The 25,933-nt window shown below is 44.5% G+C and overlaps 1 protein-coding gene across 2 annotated transcripts in view; it reads right to left on the bottom strand.

The window, feature by feature from the left end:
* LOC142294596 (mucosal addressin cell adhesion molecule 1-like) overlaps positions 1 to 24,889 on the bottom strand; it is a 54,913-nt gene extending 30,024 nt beyond the window's left edge. For both annotated transcript variants that reach the window (XM_075337885.1, XM_075337884.1), the window contains exon 1: positions 24,803 to 24,889. In XM_075337885.1, the coding sequence (XP_075194000.1) occupies positions 24,803 to 24,857 (55 nt within the window). In that variant the 5' untranslated portion in view covers positions 24,858 to 24,889. The remainder of the gene's footprint in view (positions 1 to 24,802) is intronic.
* Between the last annotated feature and the right edge of the window lie 1,044 nt (positions 24,890 to 25,933).

Here is a 25,933-nt window from a genome sequence, read left to right on the forward strand (position 1 = left end):
GGAGGATTGCCGGCCAGAGCAACGTCGCCGGACAGGTTAGTGTGATGGGTGTAAGCGAGGTTGTGTGCGACGGGCAGCGATTTGCCCGTGTCGCACAACCGACGGGGGCGGGTACAATTGCTTGCGATCTCGCTAGCGAGATCGCAGCATGTAAAGCCCGATTAAGAGCAACCTGCACCAGAATGATGGGAAGCAGGAAGTATGGAGAAGACTTGGAAAGGCTCATGATCCAAAGCACACCCGCATTCTCTGTAAGGCCGGTTTCACACCTGCGTTCAGCGCAATCCACCGCTATGGAGAATAGCGCAGTCCATCAACGCACTCCGCTATTCTCCATAGACTTGTATGGACAACGCACTGTAACAAAAGTGTCTGCATTGCATCCGCTGCACGACGCAGCGTCGTTATTTTGACGTTGCGTCGGGCGGAAGGAACGCTACATGTAGCGTTTTTTGTGTCGTTAAAATAACACACCCTGATGGATTCCGTTGGAATCCGCCACGGTGTCTAATGATTGTCTATGGTGGCGGATTCCGCCACTATGCGCTAAGCAGCGGAATCCACTGACGGATTCTGTCACATTCTAGTGCGCATGCTCAGCATGTCCAGCAGAACAATCGAAATCATTTAAAATCACTCCTGGTCTCTCTCCCCCCTCTCTCATACTCACCGATCACGGGCGCGACGCTGCACAGTTGTTACAAAGCTCCGGCGGCTTTTACTCTTTTGAAAAAGCCGGGCGCTCATTATTCCATCTAGTATTCACTGTGATTGGTTGCAGTCAGACCCGCCCCCACGCTGAGTAACAGCTGTCTCACTGCAACCAATCACAGCCGCCGGTGGGCGTGTCTATATCGTGCAGTACAATAAATAAATAAATAATTAAAAAAACAGCGTGCAGTCCCCCCTAATTTTGATACCAGCCAAGGTAAAGCCACACGGCTGAAGGCAGGTGTGAAGACACGGAGTCAGTGGGTGCTCTCGTCCGCTGGCCCAGTCGCCTTTAGAAAGACAGCATGGCCCAGGGCTCATCCCAACTGAACGCCAACCTCCTTAACCGTGGGCAGAATACTACTCAGACAACACAGCGTGAAAGAATGACAATATTAAGACTTTATTGGATCCCCAAAATATTAACGGCACATAACACATAACCAGCAAAACACACAAATGTAACAGGCAACAGAGTCTCACCCTTCCGCTGGCTCACCAGGGATTAGAATGGTCCGTGCCTCAGAGCTTCCAGGGCTACTTACTCTCGTATAATATAGTAGCACGATACTTGAAAATTAACCCTCCAAATGTCAAATTCTCTATAGCAGGAGTGGATCATTCATGTTACAACATGAAAAGGATTTTAAAATATAACTTTTAATAGTGTCTCCTAAAATGATATATAATCAGTAAAAACGTGAAGTATAAAATGTATTGCCTGTTTTTTTATGTCACCAAACTCAAATGGACCAAAAAGATCAGGCACGACGCACACAAACATATCCTCTTAGGTCAGGCTAGTTGCCATAGTACCTTATAATTCTCCAAGACAGTTATTACAGGGAACCGCCCTCCACAATCTATCTTGGAAATTCAACAATTTTTTGAGGAAAATTGGTGATGCACATTACCACTTATTTATCCATATGTCATTTTCATTCCTAAATGACCATTGTAAAAATGGAATAGTCTCACCACATGGCGGGCTTAATCCATGTTTCATCAACCTTATTTGCTTCAGACGTGGAGAAATTACTGATAAGCCTCCCTGGCTATCTTATCGCTTTATCCTCCAAGCAGACATCATAAAACTCCCAACGCGTTTCTTTTCACTTTAAAATCGTCAGGGGAGTCTGTGTTAGTCAGACTCTGCACGTCCAAGATACCACCATTCAATTCCACATAGTGGTCTTTTCAACAATTAATGCCCACAGCGGACTGTAATCAAAGCAACAAGACTTTAATAATCCTTCTTCCCAAACAATAACTCTTAGCCCGCTTTATTCAAGTAGTAGATCAACTCACCATCCTGTGTCCACAGACATTCATAACCATACTGCGCCGCGCTGAGCGCTATGGGCGCCGCCATTTTATACCTGCTGCGCATGCCCATTGCATCGCAGTCAGTGGGGAGAGATCACGTGATCAGACATCACGTCCGCATCACGTGGATGATGAGAACACCCCTTGTAAACAAGGAAGTGTGTGGAGCGCACGCCATGCGTTCCACACGTTCAATCTGTTCTCTCTGTCAGCGCTGTGCCTCCTGTGCAGACCCCCTTAATCAAATGTGGAGAGAACAGCGCCGGTTTAATCATTCCCCCTATTGTCTAGCAGCGATCATCCAGATTTCACTGCCTAATTTACTGTGAAACATATCAGCTTTATTCCAACAGTAATGGTATCGATTTTAAATGGTAGCATATTTTTCTTTTTTATTTTAACATTAAAATGGGCACCATAGTTTGTTTTCATACTGCCTATTATATTTATTATTAATTATATCCTGATACTGGATTCAGAATACACCATTTATATTAAGAATTGGTGTTGTATCAGGTTTCTTTTAGAGGATGTAGCCTCAACAAAGTCTGACAAAGCATTTATTATTCCCAAAAACTGACTATAAAAGACATATATTGCTTATCTCATCTTAACCCAAGGTAGCTATGTCAGAAAGAGGAAAACAACACGATCATCAAGCCCACATCAAAGTTCAATTTTTTCTATCTATTTATCTGACGTGGAGCATTATGAGAAAAGCTAGAGGAGCCCTAGAGATTTTAACCATTCTCCCATTCGAGATGGTGGAGTGGCTTTTATAGTTGGAGTTCACTTTTTAACTGAAAAGGGACAGTACCCACCACCAAGCGTGCTCACTGACCTCATAACCTCATACTCATGGGATGACCCTTCCTAGCCTGCGGAGGTTGGCACCCTAGTTCCTACGCATACGGCGCCCCCGCTCAACGATGACTGTCCCTCCTACACTTACCCTCAGTCTATTGTGTATAGAGGAAAGGAGCAAAAGATAATTGTTCGTTTAAACCATGCGGTGTAGCTGCATGCAGTCTAAATATCCAAAAGGATTCTTTCCTCAGCAGCAGGTTATCCCAATTTCCACCCCTCAGTGGAGGATCTATATGGTCGATACCCATTACTGTAATGGATTTCAAATCCCCATTATGTACAGTGTTTACATGCCGTGCCACACTAGTGTCCCTTTTGTTGACAATGTCTCGTCTATGCTCCCCCACTCTCTTCCTCAGCTCCCTAATTGTTTTTCCCACGTAGTATTTACCACAGCAACATTTTATCCTGTAAATGACCCCTTTCATTCTGCATGTAATCAATGATCTAATTTGATAACTTTTGTTGGTGTTGGGGTCTACAAAGTCCTTGCCCTCATCTATCATGTTACACATACTACAATTATGACACTTGTAGCATCCTTTTGTGCTGAGTTGTGCTCTAGTTCCTACATCTTTAAAGTGACTATGTACTAATCTGCCTTTTAAAGACCGAGCTCTTTTGAAGGTTATCGCAGGGCCATCAGATATTAATTTACCAATGGTTTCATCCATTTTTAAAATTGGCCAATATCTACCTATGATTTCCTTCAGATGTGTAGAGCCATTATTGTAGGTAGTCACAAATCGTGTCAATTCCGAGGTTTGCAAATCTTTTGGTGTGGGAGTCAACATCGCGGTACGATCCATCTTTCTGACATTTTCAAATGCTTCTTTAACCATACTTTTGGGGTACCCTCTCTCATCCAATCTTATTTTCAGATCTCTAGATTGTTTCAAAATTGCTCATTGTCTGAACAGTTTCTTCTCATTCTAATAAATTGGCTTTTAGGTATCCCTTTCTTGTGTACATAGGGATGGGCACTCTCCCATCGTAGTAGGGAATTCGATGACGTCTCTTTACGAAAGGTACTAGTCATTAGTCTGCCATCCGGACCTTTCTCAACTAAGATGTCCAAGAAGGCCAGCCTCTGGTCACTCACTCATGAGTAAAGGTAAGGCCAATGCTGTTCTGATTCAAATTCCGAACGAACTGCTCCAAACCACCATGATCCCCCTTCCAAATAACAAAAATGTCATCGATGAAACGGACCCAGAGGACTATGTCCTCTGTGTCCGTCTCACCCCCAAAGAAGACACAGCCGCTCCTGTCAGCTCCACGCAGCAACTGAAGACAGCCGCGCGATCAGCTGAGCTGTCACTGAGGTTACCCGCAGCCACCGCTGTTTCCAGTGACAGCGGGTAACCTCAGGGACAGCTCAGCTGATCGCGCTATTCCCTTCATTAGCTGCGTGGAGCTGACAGGAGCGGCAGTGTCTTCTGCAGCTCCGGTCACCTCCATGCAGCAGAGCTGGAAATGACGCTGGACCATCCTGGATTACGCCGGACATGGAGGGCTTTTCCGGGCTGATTAAAGTGGTGAACCAGGGTATATGTTTGTGTTTTTTATTTCTAATAAAGGATTTTTTCGGGTGTGTGTGTTTATTTACTGTAACTTACAGATTAATCATGGAAGGTATCTCGGGGAGACACCTGCAATGATTAATCTAGGATTTAGTGGCAGCTATGGGCTGCCAATAACTCCTTATTACCCCGATTTGCCAACGCACCAGGGCAAATCGAGAAGAGCCGGGTACAGTCCCAGAACTGTCGCATCTAATGTATGCGGCAATTCTGGGCGGCTGCTGGCTGATATTGTTAGGCTGGGGGGCTCCCCATAACGTGGAGCTTCCCATCCTGAGAATACCAGCCTTCAGCCGTATGGCTTTATCTGGCTGTTATTAAAATTGGGGGGGACCGCACGCCGTTTTTTTAAATTATTTAATTCTTTATTTCACTGCACAGTATAGACACGCCCACCGGCTGCTGTGATTGGGTGCAGTGAGACACCTGTCACTCAGCGTGGGGGCGTGTCTCACTGCAACCAATCATAGGCGCCGGTGGGCGGGGTAAGCAGGGAATACGAGATTGTTTAATGAGCGGCTGGCTTTTTCAAAATAGTATAAGCCGCCGGAGCAGTGTGAATGCCGTGCAGCGCCGCGCCTTAGATCGGGGATCGGTGAGTATATGAGAGAGGGCTGCTTAATTCAGTTACTCAGGAGTTTAGCGGTCACCGGTGAGCCCTTCACGGGTGACCGCTAATCAGGACGCAACACAGACAGAGCCGCAGCATGACAATGAAGTCGGGTGAAGTTAACCCGAGTTCATTCTGATCGTTCGGCTCTGTCTGTGTCTGCTGTCATCTGCCATTCAGCTCTGCTACATGGCTGTCTGTGTCTGCTTTTAGCGGCAATGTAGCAGAGCTGAATGGCAGATGACATAGTATAAACGCATCCCTACACATTACACACGCTTGGCAAGTCAATAAATAAAAAAAAAAAAAAAGTTTGCCCAATGCATACGTCACAGAATACATGATCTAAAGGATCGCACACAAAATTGATCAATTTAACATAGACTACTAACGCACGTGTGACAGCAAATGACCGACCTATGTGCGATCTCATTAAATCGCATATGCGACCTGGGCGTGTCACATCGCATACGAGATTGCACACCTAATTGTAAGGTGTAAAGCTGGCTTTATTGGATGAATTTCAAGCTATATTCAAATATCCAGAGACAAGGGTGAGACAGGTAAATTACATCACCTCTAGCAATTCACTTAGTAATACAATGGGAAGATCGCATAATTGAGTTATCTGGGTGTCTGGCCTTCAGTGGCCAAAACAATTACATGAGTCAACAAAAACTTCAATAGTAAACTCCCAAGAGTCTTGTAGAACAATGAGGGATTATCACCCATCTATAAACAAACTGGCTTCATGTCTGGCTGAATATTAAGAAACTTTAACCCATGCTAGGCAGTGAGTGTCCATGTCATCACAGCTGGTATTCTCAGGATGGGGAGCCCCACGTTATGAGGAGCCCACCAGCCTAAAAATATCAGCCAGCAGCCGCCCTGAATTGCCGCATTTATTAGATGCAACAGTCCCGGGACTCTACCCGGCTCATCCCGAATAGCCCTGGTGCGGTGGCAATCGAGATAATAAGGAGTTAATGGCAGCAGCCCATAGCTGCCACAAAGTCCTAGGTTAATCATGGCAGGCGTCTCCCCGAGATACCTTCCATGATTAACCTGTAAGTGAAAGTAAATAAACACATACACCCGAAAAAATCCTTTATTTGGAATAAAAAAAAACAAACACCCTCTTTCACCACTTTATTAAAATCCCCAAATACCCCTCCAGGGCCAGGTTAATCCACATGAGGTCCCGCGATGCTTTCAGCTCTGCTACATGAAGCTGACAGGGGCAGCAGTAGAAAATCGCCACTCACTGTCAGCTCCACAGAGCAACTGAAGTGAATCGCGCTGTCAGCGGGGATGTCACTGAGGTAATGCCTGTGTGTGTGCGGTGATGATGGGGGCGGTAGTGCCTGCGTGTCTGCGGTGATGATGAGTGCGGTAGTGCCTGCGTGTGCGGTGATGAGTGTGGTAGTGCCTGCATGTGCGGTGATGAGTGCGGCAGTGTCGGGATGTGTGCGGTGATGATGTGGGAGGCAGTGTCGGGATATGTGCGGTGATGATGTGGGCGGCAGTGTCGGGATGTGTGCAGTGATGATGTGGGCGGCAGTGTCGGGATGTGTGCGGTGATGATGTGGGCGGCAGTGTCGGGACGTGTGCGGTGATGATGTGGGTGGCAGTGTCAGGACGTGTGCGGTGATGATGTGGGCGGCAGTGTCGGGATGTGTGTGGTGATGATATGGGTGGTAGTGTCGGGATGTGTGCGGTGAAGATGTGGGCGGCAGTGTCGGGATGTGTGTGGTGAAGATGAGGGCTGTAGTGTCGAGGTGTGTGTGGTAATGATGTGGGCTGTAGTGTCAGGGTGTATGCGGTGATGATGGGTGCGGTAGTGTCGGGGCGTGTGCGGTGATGATGTGCGCGGCAGTGTCGGGGCGTGTGCGGTGATGATGTGGGCGGTAGTGTCGAGGTGTGTGCGGTGATGATGTGGGCTGTAGTGTCAGGGTGTATGCGGTGATGATGGGTGTGGTAGTGTCGGGATGTGTGTGGTGATAATGTGGGCGGTAGTGTTGGGGTGTGTGCGGTGATGATGTGGGCGGTAGTGTCGGGATGGGTGCGGTGATGATGTGGTCTGTAGTGTTGGGATGTGTGCGGTGATGATGTGGGTGGTAGTTTCGGGATGTGTGCGGTGATGATGTGGGCGGTAGTGCTGAGATGTGTGCGGTGAGGATGTGAGCGGTAGTGTCGGGATGTGTGCGGTGATGATGTGGGCTGTAGTGTTGGGATGTGTGCGGTGATGATGTGGGTGGTATTGTCGGGATGTGTGCGGTGATGATGTGGGCTGTAGTGTCGGGATGTGTGCGGTGATGATGTGGGCTGTAGTGTCGGGGTGTGTGCGGTGATGATGTGGGCTGTAGTGTCGGGGTGTGTGCGGTGATGATGTGGGTGGTAGTGTCGGGATGTGTGCGGTGATGATGTGGGTGGTAGTGTCGGGATGTGTGCAGTGATGATGTGGGCAGTAGTGTCGGGATGTTTGCGGTGATGATGTGGGCTGTAGTGTCGGGGTGTGTGCGGTGATGATGTGGGTGGTAGTGTCGGGATGTGTGCGGTGATGATGTGGCCGTTAGTGCTGGGATGTGTGCGGTGATGATGTGGGCGATAGTGTCGGGGTGTGTGCGGTGATGATGTGGGCGGTACTGTCGGGGTGTATGCGGTGATGATGTGGGCGGTAGTGTCGGGATGTGTGCGGTGATGATGTGGGCTGTAGTGTCGGGGTGTGTGCGGTGATGATGTGGGCTGTAGTGTCGGGGTGTGTGCGGTGATGATGTGGGTGGTAGTGTCGGGATGTGTGCGGTGATGATGTGGCCGGTAGTGCTGGGATGTGTGCGGTGATGATGTGGGCGGTAGTGTCGGGATGTGTGCGGTGATGATGTGGGCGGTAGTGTCGGGATGTGTGCGGTGATGATGTGGGCGGTAGTGTCGGGATGTGTGCGTGATGATAAAGGCTCTCTCTCAGCTAAAGAAAACTTAACGCAACGCGTTATTTCACTGGAATCCGTTGCCGTTATTATCACACTATTTGCAAGGCATCCGTCACATGTGACGGATGCCGTTCAACCCAAGTGTGAAACCGGCCTAAAACATGGTGGAGGCAGTGTGATGGCATGGGAACGCATGGCTTCCAATGACACTGAGTCACTAGTAATTATTGATGATGTGACTGCGGATTAATTCTGATGTGTACAGGGCTGTACGTTCTGCTCAGATTCAACCAAATGCAGAAAGGTTGATTGAATGGCACTTCACCGTACAGATGGACAATGACCCAAATATTTTGCAAAAGCAATCCAAGGTGTTTTTTTAAGGCAAACAAGTGGAATATTCTTTAATGATTTCAACCCCATCGAGCATGCGTTTCACATGCTTAAGGCAAAACTTAAGGTAGAAAGACCCACAAACAAGCAACAACTGGAGCCAGCTGCAGTAAAGGCCTGGCAAAGGAGGAAACCCAACTTTTAGTGACGTCCATGGCTTCCAGACTTCAGGCAGTCATTGCCTGTAAAGGATTCTCTAGGAAGAATTAAAAATAAACATTTATTTATGGTAAAGTAAATTTGGCCAATTACTTTTGAGTCTCTGAAATGATGAGCATTTGCCGAAAAGTGGTTGTAATTAGTGATGGGCGAACCCGAACTGTAAAGGGGTCCGTACCGAACACATGATGCTCGTGCACACGATCCCGATCACGAACTTTCCTGGGAATTTTGTGTTACAGTTTAGGTCCAGGGGCTGTAAAAAAAAGCACATTATCAAAAAACATTATGATCATACTTACAGGTCCCGCGACACGTCCTGCAGACTCTGTCTCCCGGCCGCTTCCGCATCCGTCCGATCATTGCTGTGTCCTCCCTGTAACCACAATGACTAAAGGACCTTTCGTGACATCATGGCCATGTGATCAGTCAGGTATGCATGTTGTATTACCTCATTGGCTACAGACGTGACTATGATGTCATCACAGGTCCTGGTGCGCCGTGATGCGAGTGTCATCGCATCGCAGCGCACAATCTCCCGACAGCAGCGGGTCAGCTACGTTTATTTCCACAGCTGAGGCGCTCCTGTCCTGAGAGTGGGGTGATGCAATGCGAGACGCAAGTGCAATCATCGCCTCACTGTCAGCTCTGCTACATCGTTCTGTGCAGAGCGATGTAGCAGAGCTGACATGGGTCTCTTTACTTCTCAGGCCGGTTTCAGACGTCTGTGTTTAATCAGGTACAAGCCACATGCATGGTTATGGTCATACGTGTGTCACACGTATGTGACACATGTGACATCTGTGTTTGCATACGTGTGACAGGTACCAGAGTACACACGTGTCTGTGAAATAAAAAGATTTTCTATATTTACCTGTATCCAGTGCTGTTTTCTTCAGCTCTGCTGCCTCCCGCTCCTGACCGCCGCTCATTATACTCATAGAATATTCCCTGCACTCAGGACCTGGAAGCTGGAGCATCGCTGGGGACTTCAGTGTTGGTGACAGCACCACCGAGGACAGCAGCGCGGGGACAGGTGAGTATTCACAAAGCAGTGTGTGTGCAGTGATGTCCAGGAGGTCATTAGAGTTCCCAATGAACTCTGATGAGATCCTGATGACACCCCAGCGACACCCGCGCTACAGCGGGTGTCAGGACTAGAGTTGAGCGCGGTTCGTGGTTCGAGGTTCTCCAGTTCGGGGCTCGAGTGATTTTTGGGGCTGTTCGAGATCGAACTAGAACTCGAGCTTTTTGCAAAAGCTCGATAGTTCTAGATACGTTCGAGAACGGTTCTAGCAGCAAAAAGCAGGGCTTTTTACAGCTAGAGTGTGCAGGAGCCATCGCTGGCAGCCTGCCACAAGCTGGTAACCAAGATAAACATCGGGTATCCAACCAAAACGCTTTGGTTAGTAACCCGATGTTTATCTTAGTTACGTGCAGGAATCCCACACTTTCCCGCTCAGCTCGCTCCGCCCCTTCCTGCCCGCGCCACACACACACACACACACACACACACATGGTCCCGCTCGGCTTACCTGCGGTGATGAAGTCTCGCCATCCCGACCTCAGCGCTGTCATTGTCCTCCATGGCCGCCGCTTGTCACATCACCTCTCGCTTCCGACCCGAGACTGACTAGCGGTGACGTCACGGACCTCTCGCGATACTTGATGTGAAGACGCCGGTCATTGAACTCAGTGACAGGGGCTGTCAGTGTGCTGGAGATCAGCGCAGGTAATGTACCTCGCTGACAGCAGCACTTGTCATCCCCTGCAGTGACCTGGGCTGACCCATTGATGTTAGCTCAGGTCACTGCACTGCTCTCCCAGCCAATGGGGAACATCCTGCTCTTCATTGACTGGGACAGTGTGGATCGTCATGGCAACCCCTTGGATTACAGCAGACCTGGATTTGTTTTTCATTCTAATAAATTGGTTAAAGAGGGAATGTTTTGGGGAGTGTTTTTTCAAATAAAAATGTGGTTGTCGTCTATTTTTTTTTATTACTGACTGGGTTGGTGATGTCGGGTATCTGATAGACGCCTGACCTCACCAACCCCAGGGCTTGATGCCAGGTGACATTACACATCTGGTATTAACCCCATATATTACCCCGTTTGCCACCGCACCAGGGCGCGGGATGAGCTGGGGCGAAGCACCAGGATTGGCGCATCTAATGGATGCGCCACTTCTGGGGCGGCTGCGGCCTGCTATTTTTAGGCTGGAGAGAGTCCAATAACCATGGACCTCCCTAGTCTGAGAATATCAGGCCCCAGCTGTCTGCTTTACCTTGGCTGGTGATCCAATTTTGGGGGACCCCTACGTGTATTTTTTTTTAATTATTTATTTAATTTAAAATAACAGCGTGGGGTGCCCTCAGTTTTGGATTACCAGCCAAGGTGAGGTTGCCAGCTGTGGTCTGCAGGCTGCAGCCGTCTGCTTTACCCTAGCTGGCTACAAAACTAGGGGGAACCCTACGTCATTTTTTTTTCATTTTTTTGGCTAAATACAAAGCTAAGCACCCCTTAGTGCCACATGAAAGGTACCAAAGGGTGCTCCACTTTTTCTCCATTTTTTTCTCCACTTTTTCTCCACTTTTTCTCCACTTTTTTCTCCACTTTTTCTCCACTTTTTCTCCACTTTTTCTCCACTTATTTTCCACTTTTTCTCCACTTTTTCTCCATTTTTTTTCTCCACTTATTCTCCACTTATTCTCCACTTATTCTCCACTTATTCTCCACTTATTCTCCACTTATTCTCCACTTTTTCTCCACTTTTTCTCCACTTTTTCTCCACTTTTTCTCCACTTTTTCTCCACTTTTTCTCCACTTATTTTCCACTTATTTTCCACTTTTTCTCCACTTTTTCTCCACTTTTTCTCCACTTATTCTCCACTTTTTCTCCACTTATTCTCCACTTATTTTCCACTTTTTCTCCACTTTTTCTCCACTTATTCTCCACTTATTCTCCACTTATTCTCCACTTATTCTCCACTTTTTCTCCACTTTTTCTCCACTTTTTCTCCACTTTTTCTCCACTTTTTCTCCACTTATTTTCCACTTTTTCTCCACTTTTTCTCCACTTATTCTCCACTTTTTCTCCACTTTTTCTCCACTTTTTCTCCACTTTTTCTCCACTTTTTCTCCACTTTTTCTCCACTTTTTCTCCACTTATTCTCCACTTTTTCTCCATTTTTTTCTCCACTTTTTCTCCACTTTTTCTCCACTTATTCTCCACTTTTTCTCCACTTTTTCTCCACTTATTCTCCACTTTTTCTCCACTTTTTCTCCATTTTTTTCTCCACTTTTTCTCCACTTTTTCTCCACTTATTCTCCACTTTTTCTCCACTTTTCTCCACTTTTCTCCACTTTTTCTCCACTTATTTTCCACTTTTTCTCCACTTTTTCTTTACTTATTCTCCACTTTTTCTCCACTTATTTTCCACTTTTTCTCCACTTTTTCTCCACTTTTTCTCCACTTATTCTCCACTTATTCTCCACTTTTTCTCCACTTATTTTCCACTTTTTCTCCATTTTTTTCTCCACTTTTTCTCCACTTTTTCTCCACTTATTTTCCACTTTTTCTCCATTTTTTTCTCCACTTTTTCTCCACTTATTCTCCATTTTTTCTCCACTTATTTTCCACTTTTTCTCCACTTTTTCTCCACTTTTTCTCCATTTTTTCTCCACTTTTTTCTCCACTTTTTCTCCACTTATTTTCCACTTTTTCTCCACTTATTCTCCACTTATTCTCCACTTTTTCTCCATTTTTTTCTCCACTTTTTCTCCATTTTTTTCTCCACTTTTTCTCCACTTTTTCTCTGTTCTTTTTCTATGGTCGGTCTACCCATTAGCTCTGCCATGCATACTGTAGCTCTACACCTACTGCACATGTTACTTTATGATTGACATCTCTTTCGTACCAGAGCTGTCTAAGTCTACTCTGACCCCATATTTGTCATTACTATATTGTCCTTGTACTGTATTATGACATTTGTATCATGTGTTTCATTTCTTGCTGTGTTGCAATTTTTTTGCTGCATCCCAATTGTACCTCTACATTGTTCGAGTTTATGTTATTGTTCTCTCACTCTTATGTAATACTGATTATTGTCATTTTTCATGATTACATGCAGATAAGTCCAATCTGACGAAGGCTCAGGCCGAAGCGTCATTTGTAACTTGTTTTGGACAAAAACATATATGCTTATGAAAAAATTTTTTTTCTTAATACGGACCAATAAAGAGTGATTTTGCATTACTATCCGTTGTGACTTACTGACTTAGTCTGGGAGATTTAGAGTGCCGAGGTTAGTCACTAATTTTATCTATTATTACCTCTGAGCACCTATATACCAGTGAGCAGAGCTTCCTCTACAGTAGTTCTCCTGATTAGGCATGCCCTTACCTCATGAGCAGGGCATTGCAGCTTTGGTAGCAACCATTACGACATGGACTCTGCTGCTGTGGACCCGGGGAGAGTGAGTGCAGATTCATTGCACCCACACTCCTCACATGAAGGGTCCGCACTCCTAGAAAATGGGGGATACGTTCCCTGAGTGTCTCCCCCCCATATTCTACACGGTCCAGAGTCGTCGTGGGACCCCTTTATTTTTTTTCTTACAATAAATTGGTGAAAGAGGAAATGTTTTGGGGACTGTTTTTTCAAATAAATTTCTTTTGTCGATTTTTTGTTTTTGTTAGTACTGACAGTTTATGATGTTGGGTATCTAATAGACGCCATGACATCACAAACTGCTGGGCTTGATCTCAGGTGACTTTACAGCTAGTATCAACCCGATTTATTACCCCGTTTGCCACTGCACCAGGGCACGGGATGAGCTGGGGTGAAGCGCCAGGATTGGCGCATCTACTGGATGCGCCACGTCTGGGGTGCCTGCGGCCTGCTATTTTTAGGCTGTGAAGGCCCAATAACTATGGACCTTCCCACCCTGAGAATACCAGACCACAGCTGTCCGCTTTACCTTGGCTGGTGATCCAATTTGGGGGGGACCCTACTTTTATTGTGTAATTATTAATATTTATAAAATAATTATAAAAAAGAGCCTGAGGGGACCTCCACATTGGATCCCCAACCACGGTAAAGCTGCCAGCTGTGGTTTTCAGGCTACAGCCGTCTGCTTTACCCTAGCTGGCTATCAAAAATGGGGGGACCCAACGTCATTTTTTTTTTAACCATTTTTTAAATAGAAAAAATTAATGGGCTTCCCTGTATTTTGATTGCCAACCAAGGTAACGGCAGGCAGATGGGGGTGGCAACCCATAGCTGTCTGCTTTATCTGCGCTGAGAATCAAAAATACCGCGGAGCGCTACGTCATTTTTTTAAAGATTTATTTTTACAGCACTGTGATGTCCAGCAATCAAAATACAGGGAAGCCCATTTTATTTTTAGTTACTTAAATAAATAATTAAAAAAAATATATATGGGCTCCCGCTGCATTTTTTGTATCGCTAGCTAAGGGTAATCCAAGCAGCTACTGGCTGCTAACCCCCACTGCTTGGTGTTACCTTCACTGGCAATGGAAAATCCAGGGAAGCATTTTTTATTTTTTTTGCCAAAAAACTACAAAAAAAGGACGTGAGCTTCGCCATATTTTTGTATGCTAGCCAGGTACAGCAGGCAGCCACGGGCTGCCTCCAACCCCCAGTTGCCTATTTGTACCCGGCTGGGAACCAAAAATATAGGGAAGCCCGTTTTTTTTTAATTATTTCACTTATTTCATGAAATAATTAAAAAACAAATGACGTGGGCTTCGCCCCATTTTTGTGTCCAGCCGGGTACAACTAGGCAGCTGGGGATTGGAATCCGCAGCACAGGTTAGCCCGAGGTTTCTGGGCGCCTCTACTGCGAATTTCAGTCCGCAGCCGTCCCAGAAAATGGCGCTCTCATAGAAGCGCCATCATCTGGCGCTGTATCCAACTCTTCCAACAGCCCTGGAGCCGGGTGGCTTGTTGGGTAATCATGAGTTAATACTGGCTTTGTTTTACTAGCCAGTATTAAGCCAGAGATTCTTAATGTCAGGCACGTTTGACCCGGCCATTAAGAATCTCCAATAAAGGGTTAAAAAAAACACCACACAGAGAAAAAATACTTTAATAGAAATAAATACACAGACACATTAGAGACTCCATCTTTATTACCCCCTGTCAGCCCTCCACGATCCTGCTCTTCTGTCTTCTTTCTTTCTAGTGTAGTAGTAGTGACGATTGTAGTGAGGATGAGATTCCCCAGCTCATGACTTGGGGCTGGGGAACCTCCATCCTCACTACAATCCTCACTAGTGTAGTAGTAGTGACGATTATAGTGAGGATGAGGTTCACCAGCTCATGACTTGGGGCTGGGGAACCTCCATCCTCACTACAATCCTCACTAGTGTAGTAGTAGTGACGATTGTAGTGAGGATGAGATTCACCAGCTCATCACTTGGGGCTGGGGAACCTCCATCCTCACTACAATCCTCACTAGTGTAGTAGTAGTGACGATTGTAGTGAGGATGAGGTTCATCACCAGCTCATCACTTGGGGCTGGGGAACCTCATCCTCACTACAATCCTCACTACAATCGGGAAGCAGCGTGCAGCCTTCACTCCATGAGTGATCAGTGCTGGCTGTCAGCGGTAACAGCGGTAACGCTGACAGACGCGTTACCATAGCAACGGTGCTCTCGGAGCCGCGGTTAGCGGTGACATCACCGCTAACTGCGTTGCTATGGCAACGGTGATCTCCGTTAATGACCGGCTGTGTCAGCCGGTCCCTAACGGAACGGGGAGTCGACCGTGTGCTAGAGCATGTCGCCGGTACACGGCGATACACATATGTGCACCGTGTACCGGAGAGATGCACTCGCAGGTCCTACATGACGTGTCATAGTCATGTGACCAGTCTGTAGCCAATGAGATAATAGCCACGTGACTGGTCACATGGCTATTTTGACGTCACGATAGGTCCTGCATCTCTGCTGGCAGTGCCGGTCACCGGGAGGATTCAGCGATCATCGGATGGAATAGCGGCAGGAGACAGAGTGCAGAAGGGATCGCGAGGACCGGTAAGTGTTATGGCAATGTTTATTAACTGTTTGTGTACATTTATAATGCATTTTTATGTGTTTGTGATTGCCTCCCATTATAGCCTATACGTTCGAGTTCGGTTCGTCGAACGTTCGACGAACCGAACTCGAACGGGACCCCCGTTCGGCGAACCGGCCTCGAGCCGAACCGGGACCAGTTCGCTCATCTCTAGTCAGGACGGTGATTTCACGGGTTCATCAGAGTTCATTGGGAACCCTGATAAGTCCTCGATGCTGTCCCCAAGATGCTCCGGCTTCCAGGTCCTCACTACACACACACACACATAGCACACACATGTATACATTGAGCACATACAGTATACACACATATATATATACACACATAGCAGACATACATGGATACACCAAGCACATACACACATAGCGCACATGCATGTATACACTGAACACACACACACACACACACTCTGCTGGATACTTGCCTGTCCCCAGTGATGCGGTCCCTGGCACTGAAGTCCCCAGCACTGCTTCGGCTTCCAGCTCCTCAGTGGAGTGAATATTCAGTGAGTATAATGAGTGGGGATCAGAAGCGGGAGGCAGCAGAGTCGAAGAAAACAGCGCTGGATACAGGTGAATATAGAATTTTTTTATTTAGACACTTGTTTTCTCAGGTACGTGTCACACTGATGTCACATGGATCACATCAGTGTGCGATCCGTGTGAGACCCGTGCTGCTAGAGAAAAAAGTCATGTCTCATGTGCGTGCGGGGCCATGAGGGGTCACACGGTCCATGTGAAAACACGGCCGTGTGAGTACCATTATAGAATAACATGGGTACGTGTGGCATCCGTGTTAAAAACGGATGTCACACGTACCTGAAACATGGACGTCTGAAACCAGCCTCACTCTGTATAGACACTGTCTGTGCACAGTGATGAAGCCGAGTTGACATTGCTGTCCCTGTGGATTCCGTCGGACTAAGGAATTTTTTCCTAATAAACAAGGAGTCTCAATGCTTTTTGGTTTCCTAGAAATTCATGATGGCCATGTCTAATTTGGTTTGACACCATGAATTTTGGGCTTAGTACCATCTGAGAATACAAAGCTGGTATTAACCCCTTTATTACCAAACGTGCCACCTGGCACCAGGTCCGCTGGCCGAGCCGGGCAATGCTACTAGAAATGGAGCTAAGAAACAATGTGCCATTTCCAGGGGCAATGTGCCATTTCCAGGGAGCTGGGGGCTGTGATTCTCTGCAGACCCCAGCTGCCTGGCTTTACCTGACTGGCGATCAAAATAAAGAGAAGCCCATTTTTTTTAGTTATTTAAAAAAAATAATTGAAAAAAAAATACGTGGGCTTCAGATGCTAGCCAGGTATAGCAGGCAGGTACGGGCTACCCCCAACCCCCAGCTGCCTATTTGTACCCGGCTGGGAACAAACAATATAGGGAAGCCCTTTTTTTAATTATTTCATGAATTTCATGATATAACAAAAAAAAACGATGTGAGCTTCGCCCAATTTTTGTGTCCAGCCAGGATTGGAATCCGCAGCACAGGGGGGCCCAAGCTTTCTGGCCCCCCACCCCCCACCGTGAATTGCAGTCTGCAGATGCCCCAGAAAACGGCGCTTTCATAGAAGCGCCATCTTCTGGTGCTATATCCAACTCTGCCAGCGGCCCTGGTGGTGGGTGGCACACTGGGTAATAAGAGGTTAATACCAGCTTTGTTTTACCAGCTAGTATTAAGCCCGAGATTCTGAATGTCAGGCCAAGTTTGACCTGGCCATTAAGAATCTCCAATAAAGGTTTTAAAAAAAAGACACCACACAGAGAAAAAATACTTTATTAGAAATAAATACACAGACACACTTAGGGACTCCATCTTTATTACTCTTTCTCATCCCTCCACGATCCTGGTCTTCTGTCACCTATCTAGCTCTGCTATATCAGAAAGCACAGGGGGAGGAAGAACGCTCCTCGCCACTCCCCGTGCTGTCTAATCACTCAATGAGTGAGCAGAGGCTGCGGGTTGGTAAGCGGTGACGTCACCGCTGCCACCGTTGCCATAGTAACCTAACGAGCAGTTTACTATAGCAATTGTGATCTTTGATCACCTTATTCCCGGCGCCGCTATTCACCAGCTGTGGCATTACAGTGTGTGGCAGCCAATCCCTGCATGTGGGCTGACTCTGTAAAGAGCGTCACATATAGGGAGGGGGAACCGAGCATGTGCCCGAGCAGCTCGCCGATACTTGTCACTCGCCAAGTATACCGAGTAGAGCTCTCTTCCACTTGAGTACCCCTTCCGATGCGAGAGCATCGGAAGCAATATGCTAATGACCCTCTGCTGCGGGTGTCAGCTGAGGGTCATGCGACTGCTGTGATTTGATCTTGCGATTGCATCACAGGAGCAGAGAAAATGTCTCTGCATGCACCGCACTACAGTCGCAGAACATGCGAGTGCAGTGTGATTTTACACACGCATGAGCCGAAACTTGATTCGTGTGGAGAAATAAAAGGAAAGAGGAAACTGCCTCAATAATTAACACTGTTGCGAGTACAATCCGATTTTTTATCGGATCGCATTCGCACCAGAAAATTGCAAGTGGAAAAGAGCACGTACTAAGATGCTTGGGCAAGCACCGAGTACCAACGAGCATGCTCGTCCATCCCTATCCACTGACAGTACAGGAGAGCAGGATTCGTGTGGAGAAATAAAAGGAAAGAGGAAACTGCCTCAATAATTAACACTGGTGCGAGTACAATCCAATTTTTTATCGGATCGCATTCGCACCATAAAATTGCAAGTAGAAAAGAGCACGTACTAAGATGCTTGGGCAAGCGCCGAGTACCAGCAAGCATGCTCGTCCATCATTATCCACTGACAGTACAGGATCTTGCATGACGTCATAGTCATGTGAGCAGTCTGTAGCCAATGAGATAATACAACATTCACACGTGACTCGTCACATGGCTTTGACGTCAAGGAAGGTCCTATCAGCAGTGGTTACCGGGAGGGCACAGCGATGATCGGACTCGGAAGCAGCGGCCGGGATACAGAGTCTGCACGACGCATTACGGGACCTGGAAGTATAATAACAATGTTTATAATTAACAATATTATTTATTTTACAGCCCCCCCGCCTCATCACATAACTGTAAAGTCCCAGTTCAGTGTTCTGATGCAAGGTCGCGTTATCTCAGAACTCAAACTTTACAAAACGTTCGGGCGAGTCTCCCGAACACTGCACATCGGGGGGATCGCCCATCACTAGTTGTAATTCCTAAATGTTTCACAGGATATTTTTTGTTCAACCCCTTTAATTAAACCTGAAAGTCCACACTTCAGTTACATCTCAGTTATTTCAATTTAAATAAAAAATAGCAGCATGAGGAGGCCAAATCACGAAGATTCAGTCACTGTCCAAATATTTCTAGGTCTCACTGTATGTATTGCAATGTTAGAACAACTTGCTGTTCATACAGTCATATGAAAAAGTTTGGGCACCCCTATTAATGTTAACCTTTTTTGTTTATAACTATTTGGGTTTTTGCAACAGCTATTTCAGTTTCATATATCTAATAACTGATGGGCTCAGTAATATTTCTGGATTGAAATGAGGTTTATTGTACTAACAGAAAATGTGCAATCCGCATTTAAACAAAATTTGACCGGTGCAAAAGTATGGGCACCTCAACATAAAAGTGACATGAATATTTTAGTAGATCCTTTTTGCACAAATAACAGCCTCTAGTCGCTTCCTGTAGCTTTTAATGAGTTCCTGGATCCTGGATAAAGGTATATTTGACCATTCCTGTTTGCAAAACAATTCCAGTTCAGTTAAGTTTGATGGTCGCCGAGCATGGACAGCACGCTTCAAATCATCACACAGATTTTCAATGATATTCAGGTCTGGGGACTGGGATGGCCATTCCAGAACATTGTAATTGTTCCTCTGCATGAATGCCTGAGTAGATTTGGAGCGGTATTTTGGATCATTGTCTTGCCGAAATATACATCCCCTGCGTAACTTCAACTTCGTCACTGATTCTTGAACATTATTGTCAAGAATCTGCTGACACTGAGTTGAATCCATGCGACCCTCAACTTTAACAAGATTCCCGGTGCCGGCATTGGCCACATAGCCCCAAAGCATGATGGAACCTCTACCAAATGTTTCTGTGGGTAGCAAGTGCGTTTCTTGGAATGCCATGTTTTTTGCCTCCATACATAACGCCTTTTGTATGACCAAACAACTCAATCTTTGTTTCATCAGTCCACAGGACCTTCTTCCAAAATGTAACTGGCTTATCCAAATGTGCTTTTACATACCTCAGGCGACTCTGTTTGTGGCGTGCTTGCAGAAACGGCTTCTTTCGCATCACTCTCCCATACAGCTTCTCCTTGTGCAACGTGCGCTGTATTGTTGACCGATGCACATTGACACCATCTGCAGCAAGATGATGCTGCAGGTCTTTGGAGGTGGTCTGTGGATTGTCCTTGACTGTTCTCACCATTCTTCTTCTCTGCCTTTCTGATATTTTTCTTGGCCTGCCACTTCTGGGCTTAACAAGAACTGTACCTGTGTTCTTCCATTTCCTTACTATGTTCCTCACAGTGGAAACTGACAGTTTAAATCTCTGAGACAACTTTTTGTATCCTTCCCCTATACAACTATGTTGAATAATCTTTGTTTTCAGGTCATTTGAGAGTTGTTTTGAGGAGCCCATGATGCCACTCTTCATAGGAGATTCAAATAGGAGAACAACTTGCAATTGGCCACCTTAAATACCTTTTCTCATGATTGGATACACCTGCCTATGAAGTTCAAAGCTCAATGAGGTTACAAAACCAATTTAGTGCTTTAGTAAGTCAGTAAAAAGTAGTTAGGAGTGTTCAAATCAACAAATTGATAAGGGTGCCCATACTTTTGCACTGGTCAAATTTTGTTTCAATGCGCATTGCACATTTTCTGTTAGTACAATAAACCTCATTTCAATCCAGAAATATTACTCAGTCCATCAGTTATTAGATATATGAAACAGAAATAGCTGTTGCAAAAACCCAAATTGTTATAAAGAAAAAAGGTTAACATAGAGGTGCCCAAACTTTTTCATATGACTGTATGTGGAGTCCTTAGAGCTTCTTTTAAGCTGCTTACTAGTTTATACAGCACAAGTTAGAAAATGTAAATGCAAACAAATGACCAAAAATACTCTGCAAAAGACACTTAATGAAAAAAACATTACGTGCAGAAACCCTTGGCAGGTAACCTATATTAAGTAGGAAATGACAGATTAGCTAAAATGTAAAAGTATAAATGATATATATAAAAATAAAGCCCCCGTAGCAGACGAGAGAAGGGGGGAGGGGCATCCAGCTTTGATCACCTTGGACGCGGAGAAAGCCTTTGACAATGTGAGGTGGTCATGGCTGGAACAGGTGCTAGATCACCTGGGCTTACACGGAGCTTTTAGGAATTCTGTGAGGGTCCTTTATGCAAATCCTCAGGCAAGAGTGAGTACCCCGGGATTTCTGTCAAAAACATTTCTTTTGATGAAGGGAACCAGGCAAGGATGCCCGATGTCACCACTATTGTTTAACTTGGCTATTGAACCACTGGCTAGACGTTTGAATGAGGGGGGGTGGTTTGAAGGGATCAAGGTAGGGAGGAAGTCATTGCACTCAGCCTTATTTGCTGATGATATAATCCTGTTCATGAGCAAACCTAAAACGCAATTGAGTAGAGTCATAGAACAAATTGAGGAGTTTGGGAGGTTAGCAGGGTTTAGACTTAACAAAAACAAATGTGAAATTCTCTTCTTGGACGGAAAGAGAGCGGAGGGAGAGAGGGGTGCATTATGTGACATTCCAATAGCTAGAAATACAATGAAATACTTGGGAGTACAGGTTGGGAGGGATACTAAGACCATATATTCATTAAATTATTCCCCTTTGATCGAGAAAATTGAACGTGAACTGCAAGGTTGGGCAAATTTGCCGTTGACTCTTCTGGGAAGAAATCATCTAAAAAAATGATGAGCTTTTCCAAGCTTCTCTATCCAATGCAGACAATCCCATTGCTTCTTAAACACTCAGATGTGAACAGATTGACAAAAGCGTTCTCACGTTTTTTGTGGAAGGGATATAGGCCGAGGATTAGTGCCAAAAAGCTAATGTTATCAACAGAAAATGGTGGGATCAGACTACCTAACATCAGGGGGTACAATTTGGCCTGTATCTTAAGACATGTAGTCGATTGGATTAGACGAACAAGTAGGTATTCTGACTGGGATATAGAGGCTGAATTTTGTAAACCTTGGGACCTGAGTTCAATCCTACATACATCCATTCCAAATTTGCCACCCAACATTAAACACTCACTGATTTGTAGAGACACAGTGATGACTTGGAAGGCGGTTAGGAAAAAGTTCGGGTTAGCCTGGAACATCTCCAAATTCCTTAATATATGGGCTTGTCCTGACTTTCCACAGGGAAGGGAAAATTATCTCTTTAAAGAATGGAGGGAAAAAGGGATTGGAACTGTAAAAAACCTGATGCATGATACAGAATGGAGATGGATGACGTGTGAGGAGTTGAGGGCAAAGTATGACTTGCGCCCATTCCAGACTCTCCAGTTTGAACAGGTGAAACAAGGGATAATGAAGAAACTATACAACATAAATAATGAATATGAGGCAAATCAGATGGATGCGATCATATTAAGGGACATCCATGCCACAAATATATCAAGTCTTTATGGAAATATGAGAGAAGTGTTAGTCCCTAACATATCAGGAAGAATGTTGGAAGGGTGAGCAAAGCAGTTGGGAGATCAAGAAGTGGAGGAGAAGATTTTGAATGGTTGGATGGTGATGAGAAAGAAGATTGTGAATGAGAACTTAAGAGATACCCAATTCAGGATCATACATAGAGCTATCTATGGATTTAATATACTGAATGCAAGACATCCAGATAAGATGATGAGTTGTCCAAATTGTGGTACGGAAAAAACAGATCTATATCATGGGATATGGTAGTGCGAAAGGATTGAAAGATTTTGGAAACAAGTCCAAGGGGTAGTGAGGAAAATCTGGAATAGAAATGTAGAGTTGGATCCAATGGTCTGGTTATTTCACTATCAGCATCGACAGGAGGGAGAGAAAGGGGGAGACAAGTTACCGAATCTTTTCCATGATATAACAATGATAAGTAAAAGGGCTATTCTTCAGAAGTGGCTGGTGAAGGAAACACCAACAAAAGAAGAACTTGTTAATCAATTGAAAAAAACGCTCATGTTGGAGAAGGTGATGGTGGAGAGGTGTAAAGAAAGGATGACAGCAACATTTTTCAGTAAATGGAGAAAGTTCATAAGCGTTATATGTTCTAGAGAAGAAACAATACAAAAAATGTCCACATTTGTGTCTACGGAATGGTACATGAAGGAAGACCTGTCAGGGTCCCTGTGCGAGCTGAAAGTATAGTTGGCCAAATTCTGGGTTGTGTCGCATGGAGAGGGGAGGGGGGAATGGGAGGTATAGTGTTTACAAGTAATGTTTGTAACAAGTTATCAAGGAATGCTGAAGGGGGGTAGCGGAGACTGAATAATGGAAATATACATTGACGAAGAAGGGGAAGGAGCAAATTTGATGACCATGACAAATATTTGATCGATAAATTGTAGAGACTATGTTATTTGATATTTTGATTTGTTGACCCTTATTTTCTTCATTCTGTACCCTATTTTACCATTACAAGAAAAGAAATAAAAAATTTGGTTTAAAAAAAAAAAAAAAAATAAAGCCCCAAGCTTAAAAAACAAAAATAAAAGTAGTGGGTTTTTTTAGTGTTACAGTTGCAAAAATAACATTTTAACTTTATTCTGCAGGACAGTACGATTATACGATTAAGATATTTTCATTTACTAGTTCTACAAGTAAAACACATACAAAAATTGGTGTCATATTTGGAGATATTCTTTTAGGATGAGAGTTGATTTTTGTTATTGGCACTGTATTTTGAGGTATATATAGATAATCTTTTTGGACAAACAAGTTATATAGTAATCTTTTTGGACAAACAAGTTAATATAAAGAAAACCCCAGTAATTCTGTCATTGTGTTCACCGTGCAAGGTTATATGTTATTTTCTATGGTTTGGATCATTATGGGCACAGCAATTATAATTATCTTTATTTTCTATTGTTTAGATACCTTACATTTACATTGACTAACTCTGACGAGTACTCTTGGTTAAGTAAAAAAAAACCCTAATACATAACATATAGGGTAAGGAATTGATAGAAGACAAATTTATGATAAAAGTTTCCATTCAGCATGTATTTGACAGATTTACATATTGATACTAGATATTTACTATTGAAAAGCATAATCTACCACAATATAGTTGAGAAAAGAAAAGTCCGTGCAAACTTGGCTCGAGCTTCCACCCAGATGAAGAAACAATGTCTTCATCTTCTATTCATTGCATTAGATTAGAAGACACAAATAGTAGCTAATGTAACCTTAGACATAATCTATCAATGTATCCTTGGACATTTGGACACAATGTATCACAATGTTCATTCCAGACATTTTTTTTTAACGAAAGTCAATGTGTGCAATTTATTTGCAAGGATTTTTGCACACAGCTGAAAAGAAGGTGTTTTTTTATGACTAAGTAAAAATGCATCTGTAAATACTAAATGCCAGTGATTCCCTGATTCCCCTGAGTTCTATCGCTACTATAGACGTGTTTTGGTGAGGTTTGCTTTCGCTGAAACGGTCATGTTGAAGTTGCCTCCATTTATTTATATTTTCTGACGGTTTCTATGCTACTTTGTGCAGAAACATTTCACATCTGGCTCTGCAATACTGTCTACTTCAGACCATGTATAGAAAAAAAACGTCTTAGGCCCAAGAGTTTTCATTGGTCCAGATGCCATATTTCTCTACATTGAGCCTCCATAGAGCCCTTGCCTTATTGTTAGTTACAATAAAGAAGACCTTTTCAGGACACAGACCCTGTTCAAGCCTTTCTAACAATTCTTTAACTGAGATAATGGAGATCATAAGAATAAAACAACACCTAAAAGAAATAAAAACTTTAACAACTGCATGTTTAGGATTCATGTCAGGTAAAGAAGGAAAAAATAAAGATTTGTTATGGGTCTTACCATTACTTAGAAGGAGCAGTTGCAGGACAATGCAGCAGAGCAAACATAGAGCCATGGCTATGCTTCAGACGTCTCTCATGAGTAGTTCCTTCCTTTGTTTCATTTCTGTTCTTGTCCTGCCAATATATATCCCTCCACATAACCTTTACTGATAACGGGGACTCTTTGGGATGCTGGGAAATTGAGAATGTAGGGGTGGAGAATATATAGGAATTTTTTAGGGGGAATCCAAATTATGAGGGCTGATTTGCAAAGGGAGGGGTGGTGATTATATACGGAACTTATTAGAAGCCTTAGGATACCTATTAATGTGCATACAAGAAAAATCTATTCTGTACCAGTTTTAATTTTTGTATTTTTTATTTTATTTTTTAATTCCAAATAAGATTTAATGTTTTACATCCTTATATTAAACTTACACCATACAGACAAAAGTATTAATCATTGAATCATTCAGTCCTACACAGGGGCGCACATAGAAATCATGGGGCCCCATAGCAAAAAGTCTGAATGGGGCCCCCCCACCGATAAAAAAAAAAACAAACAAAAACAAAAAAACAAACAAAATATTATCATAATAATCATTATACATGTTACTGGGGGCCGGCATGCTTTACTGGGGGCGGCTTATAGTCAGAAATAACACATACTACTACATAGTGTTACTGAACAACGCCCACCATATAAAGGTTTGCAATGTATTATTACATTGCAAAATAATGCTGCCACACCATGACCAAATATGATAACATAGAGTCTGAATATAACCACCACCCTGTTACCGTCCTGAGCATAGGCCACTGCACCAAGACCAGTGGATTCACACCGCAAATCCCTAAAAAATCTGCAATATGTAAACTTGGCCTAAAGTAGGGATGTCCTTCTTTGTGCCCCTCACCACACACAATATACATTTTCACATCTGTCTCCCCCAGTTAATGGTAACGATTATGACTTTCTTTATAGCCTTAGGGGTACTTTGCACGCTGCGACATCGCTACTGCGATATCGTCGGGGTCAAATCGAAAGTGACGCGCATCCAGCGCCGGTAACGTCGCAACGTGTAAAGCCTAGATGTGGCGATAAACGATCGCAAAAGCGTCGAAAATCGGTGATCTGTGTAGTGTGGGT

Source organism: Anomaloglossus baeobatrachus, chromosome 1 (genome assembly GCF_048569485.1).
Source record: "Anomaloglossus baeobatrachus isolate aAnoBae1 chromosome 1, aAnoBae1.hap1, whole genome shotgun sequence".
NCBI lineage: Eukaryota > Metazoa > Chordata > Amphibia > Anura > Aromobatidae > Anomaloglossus > Anomaloglossus baeobatrachus.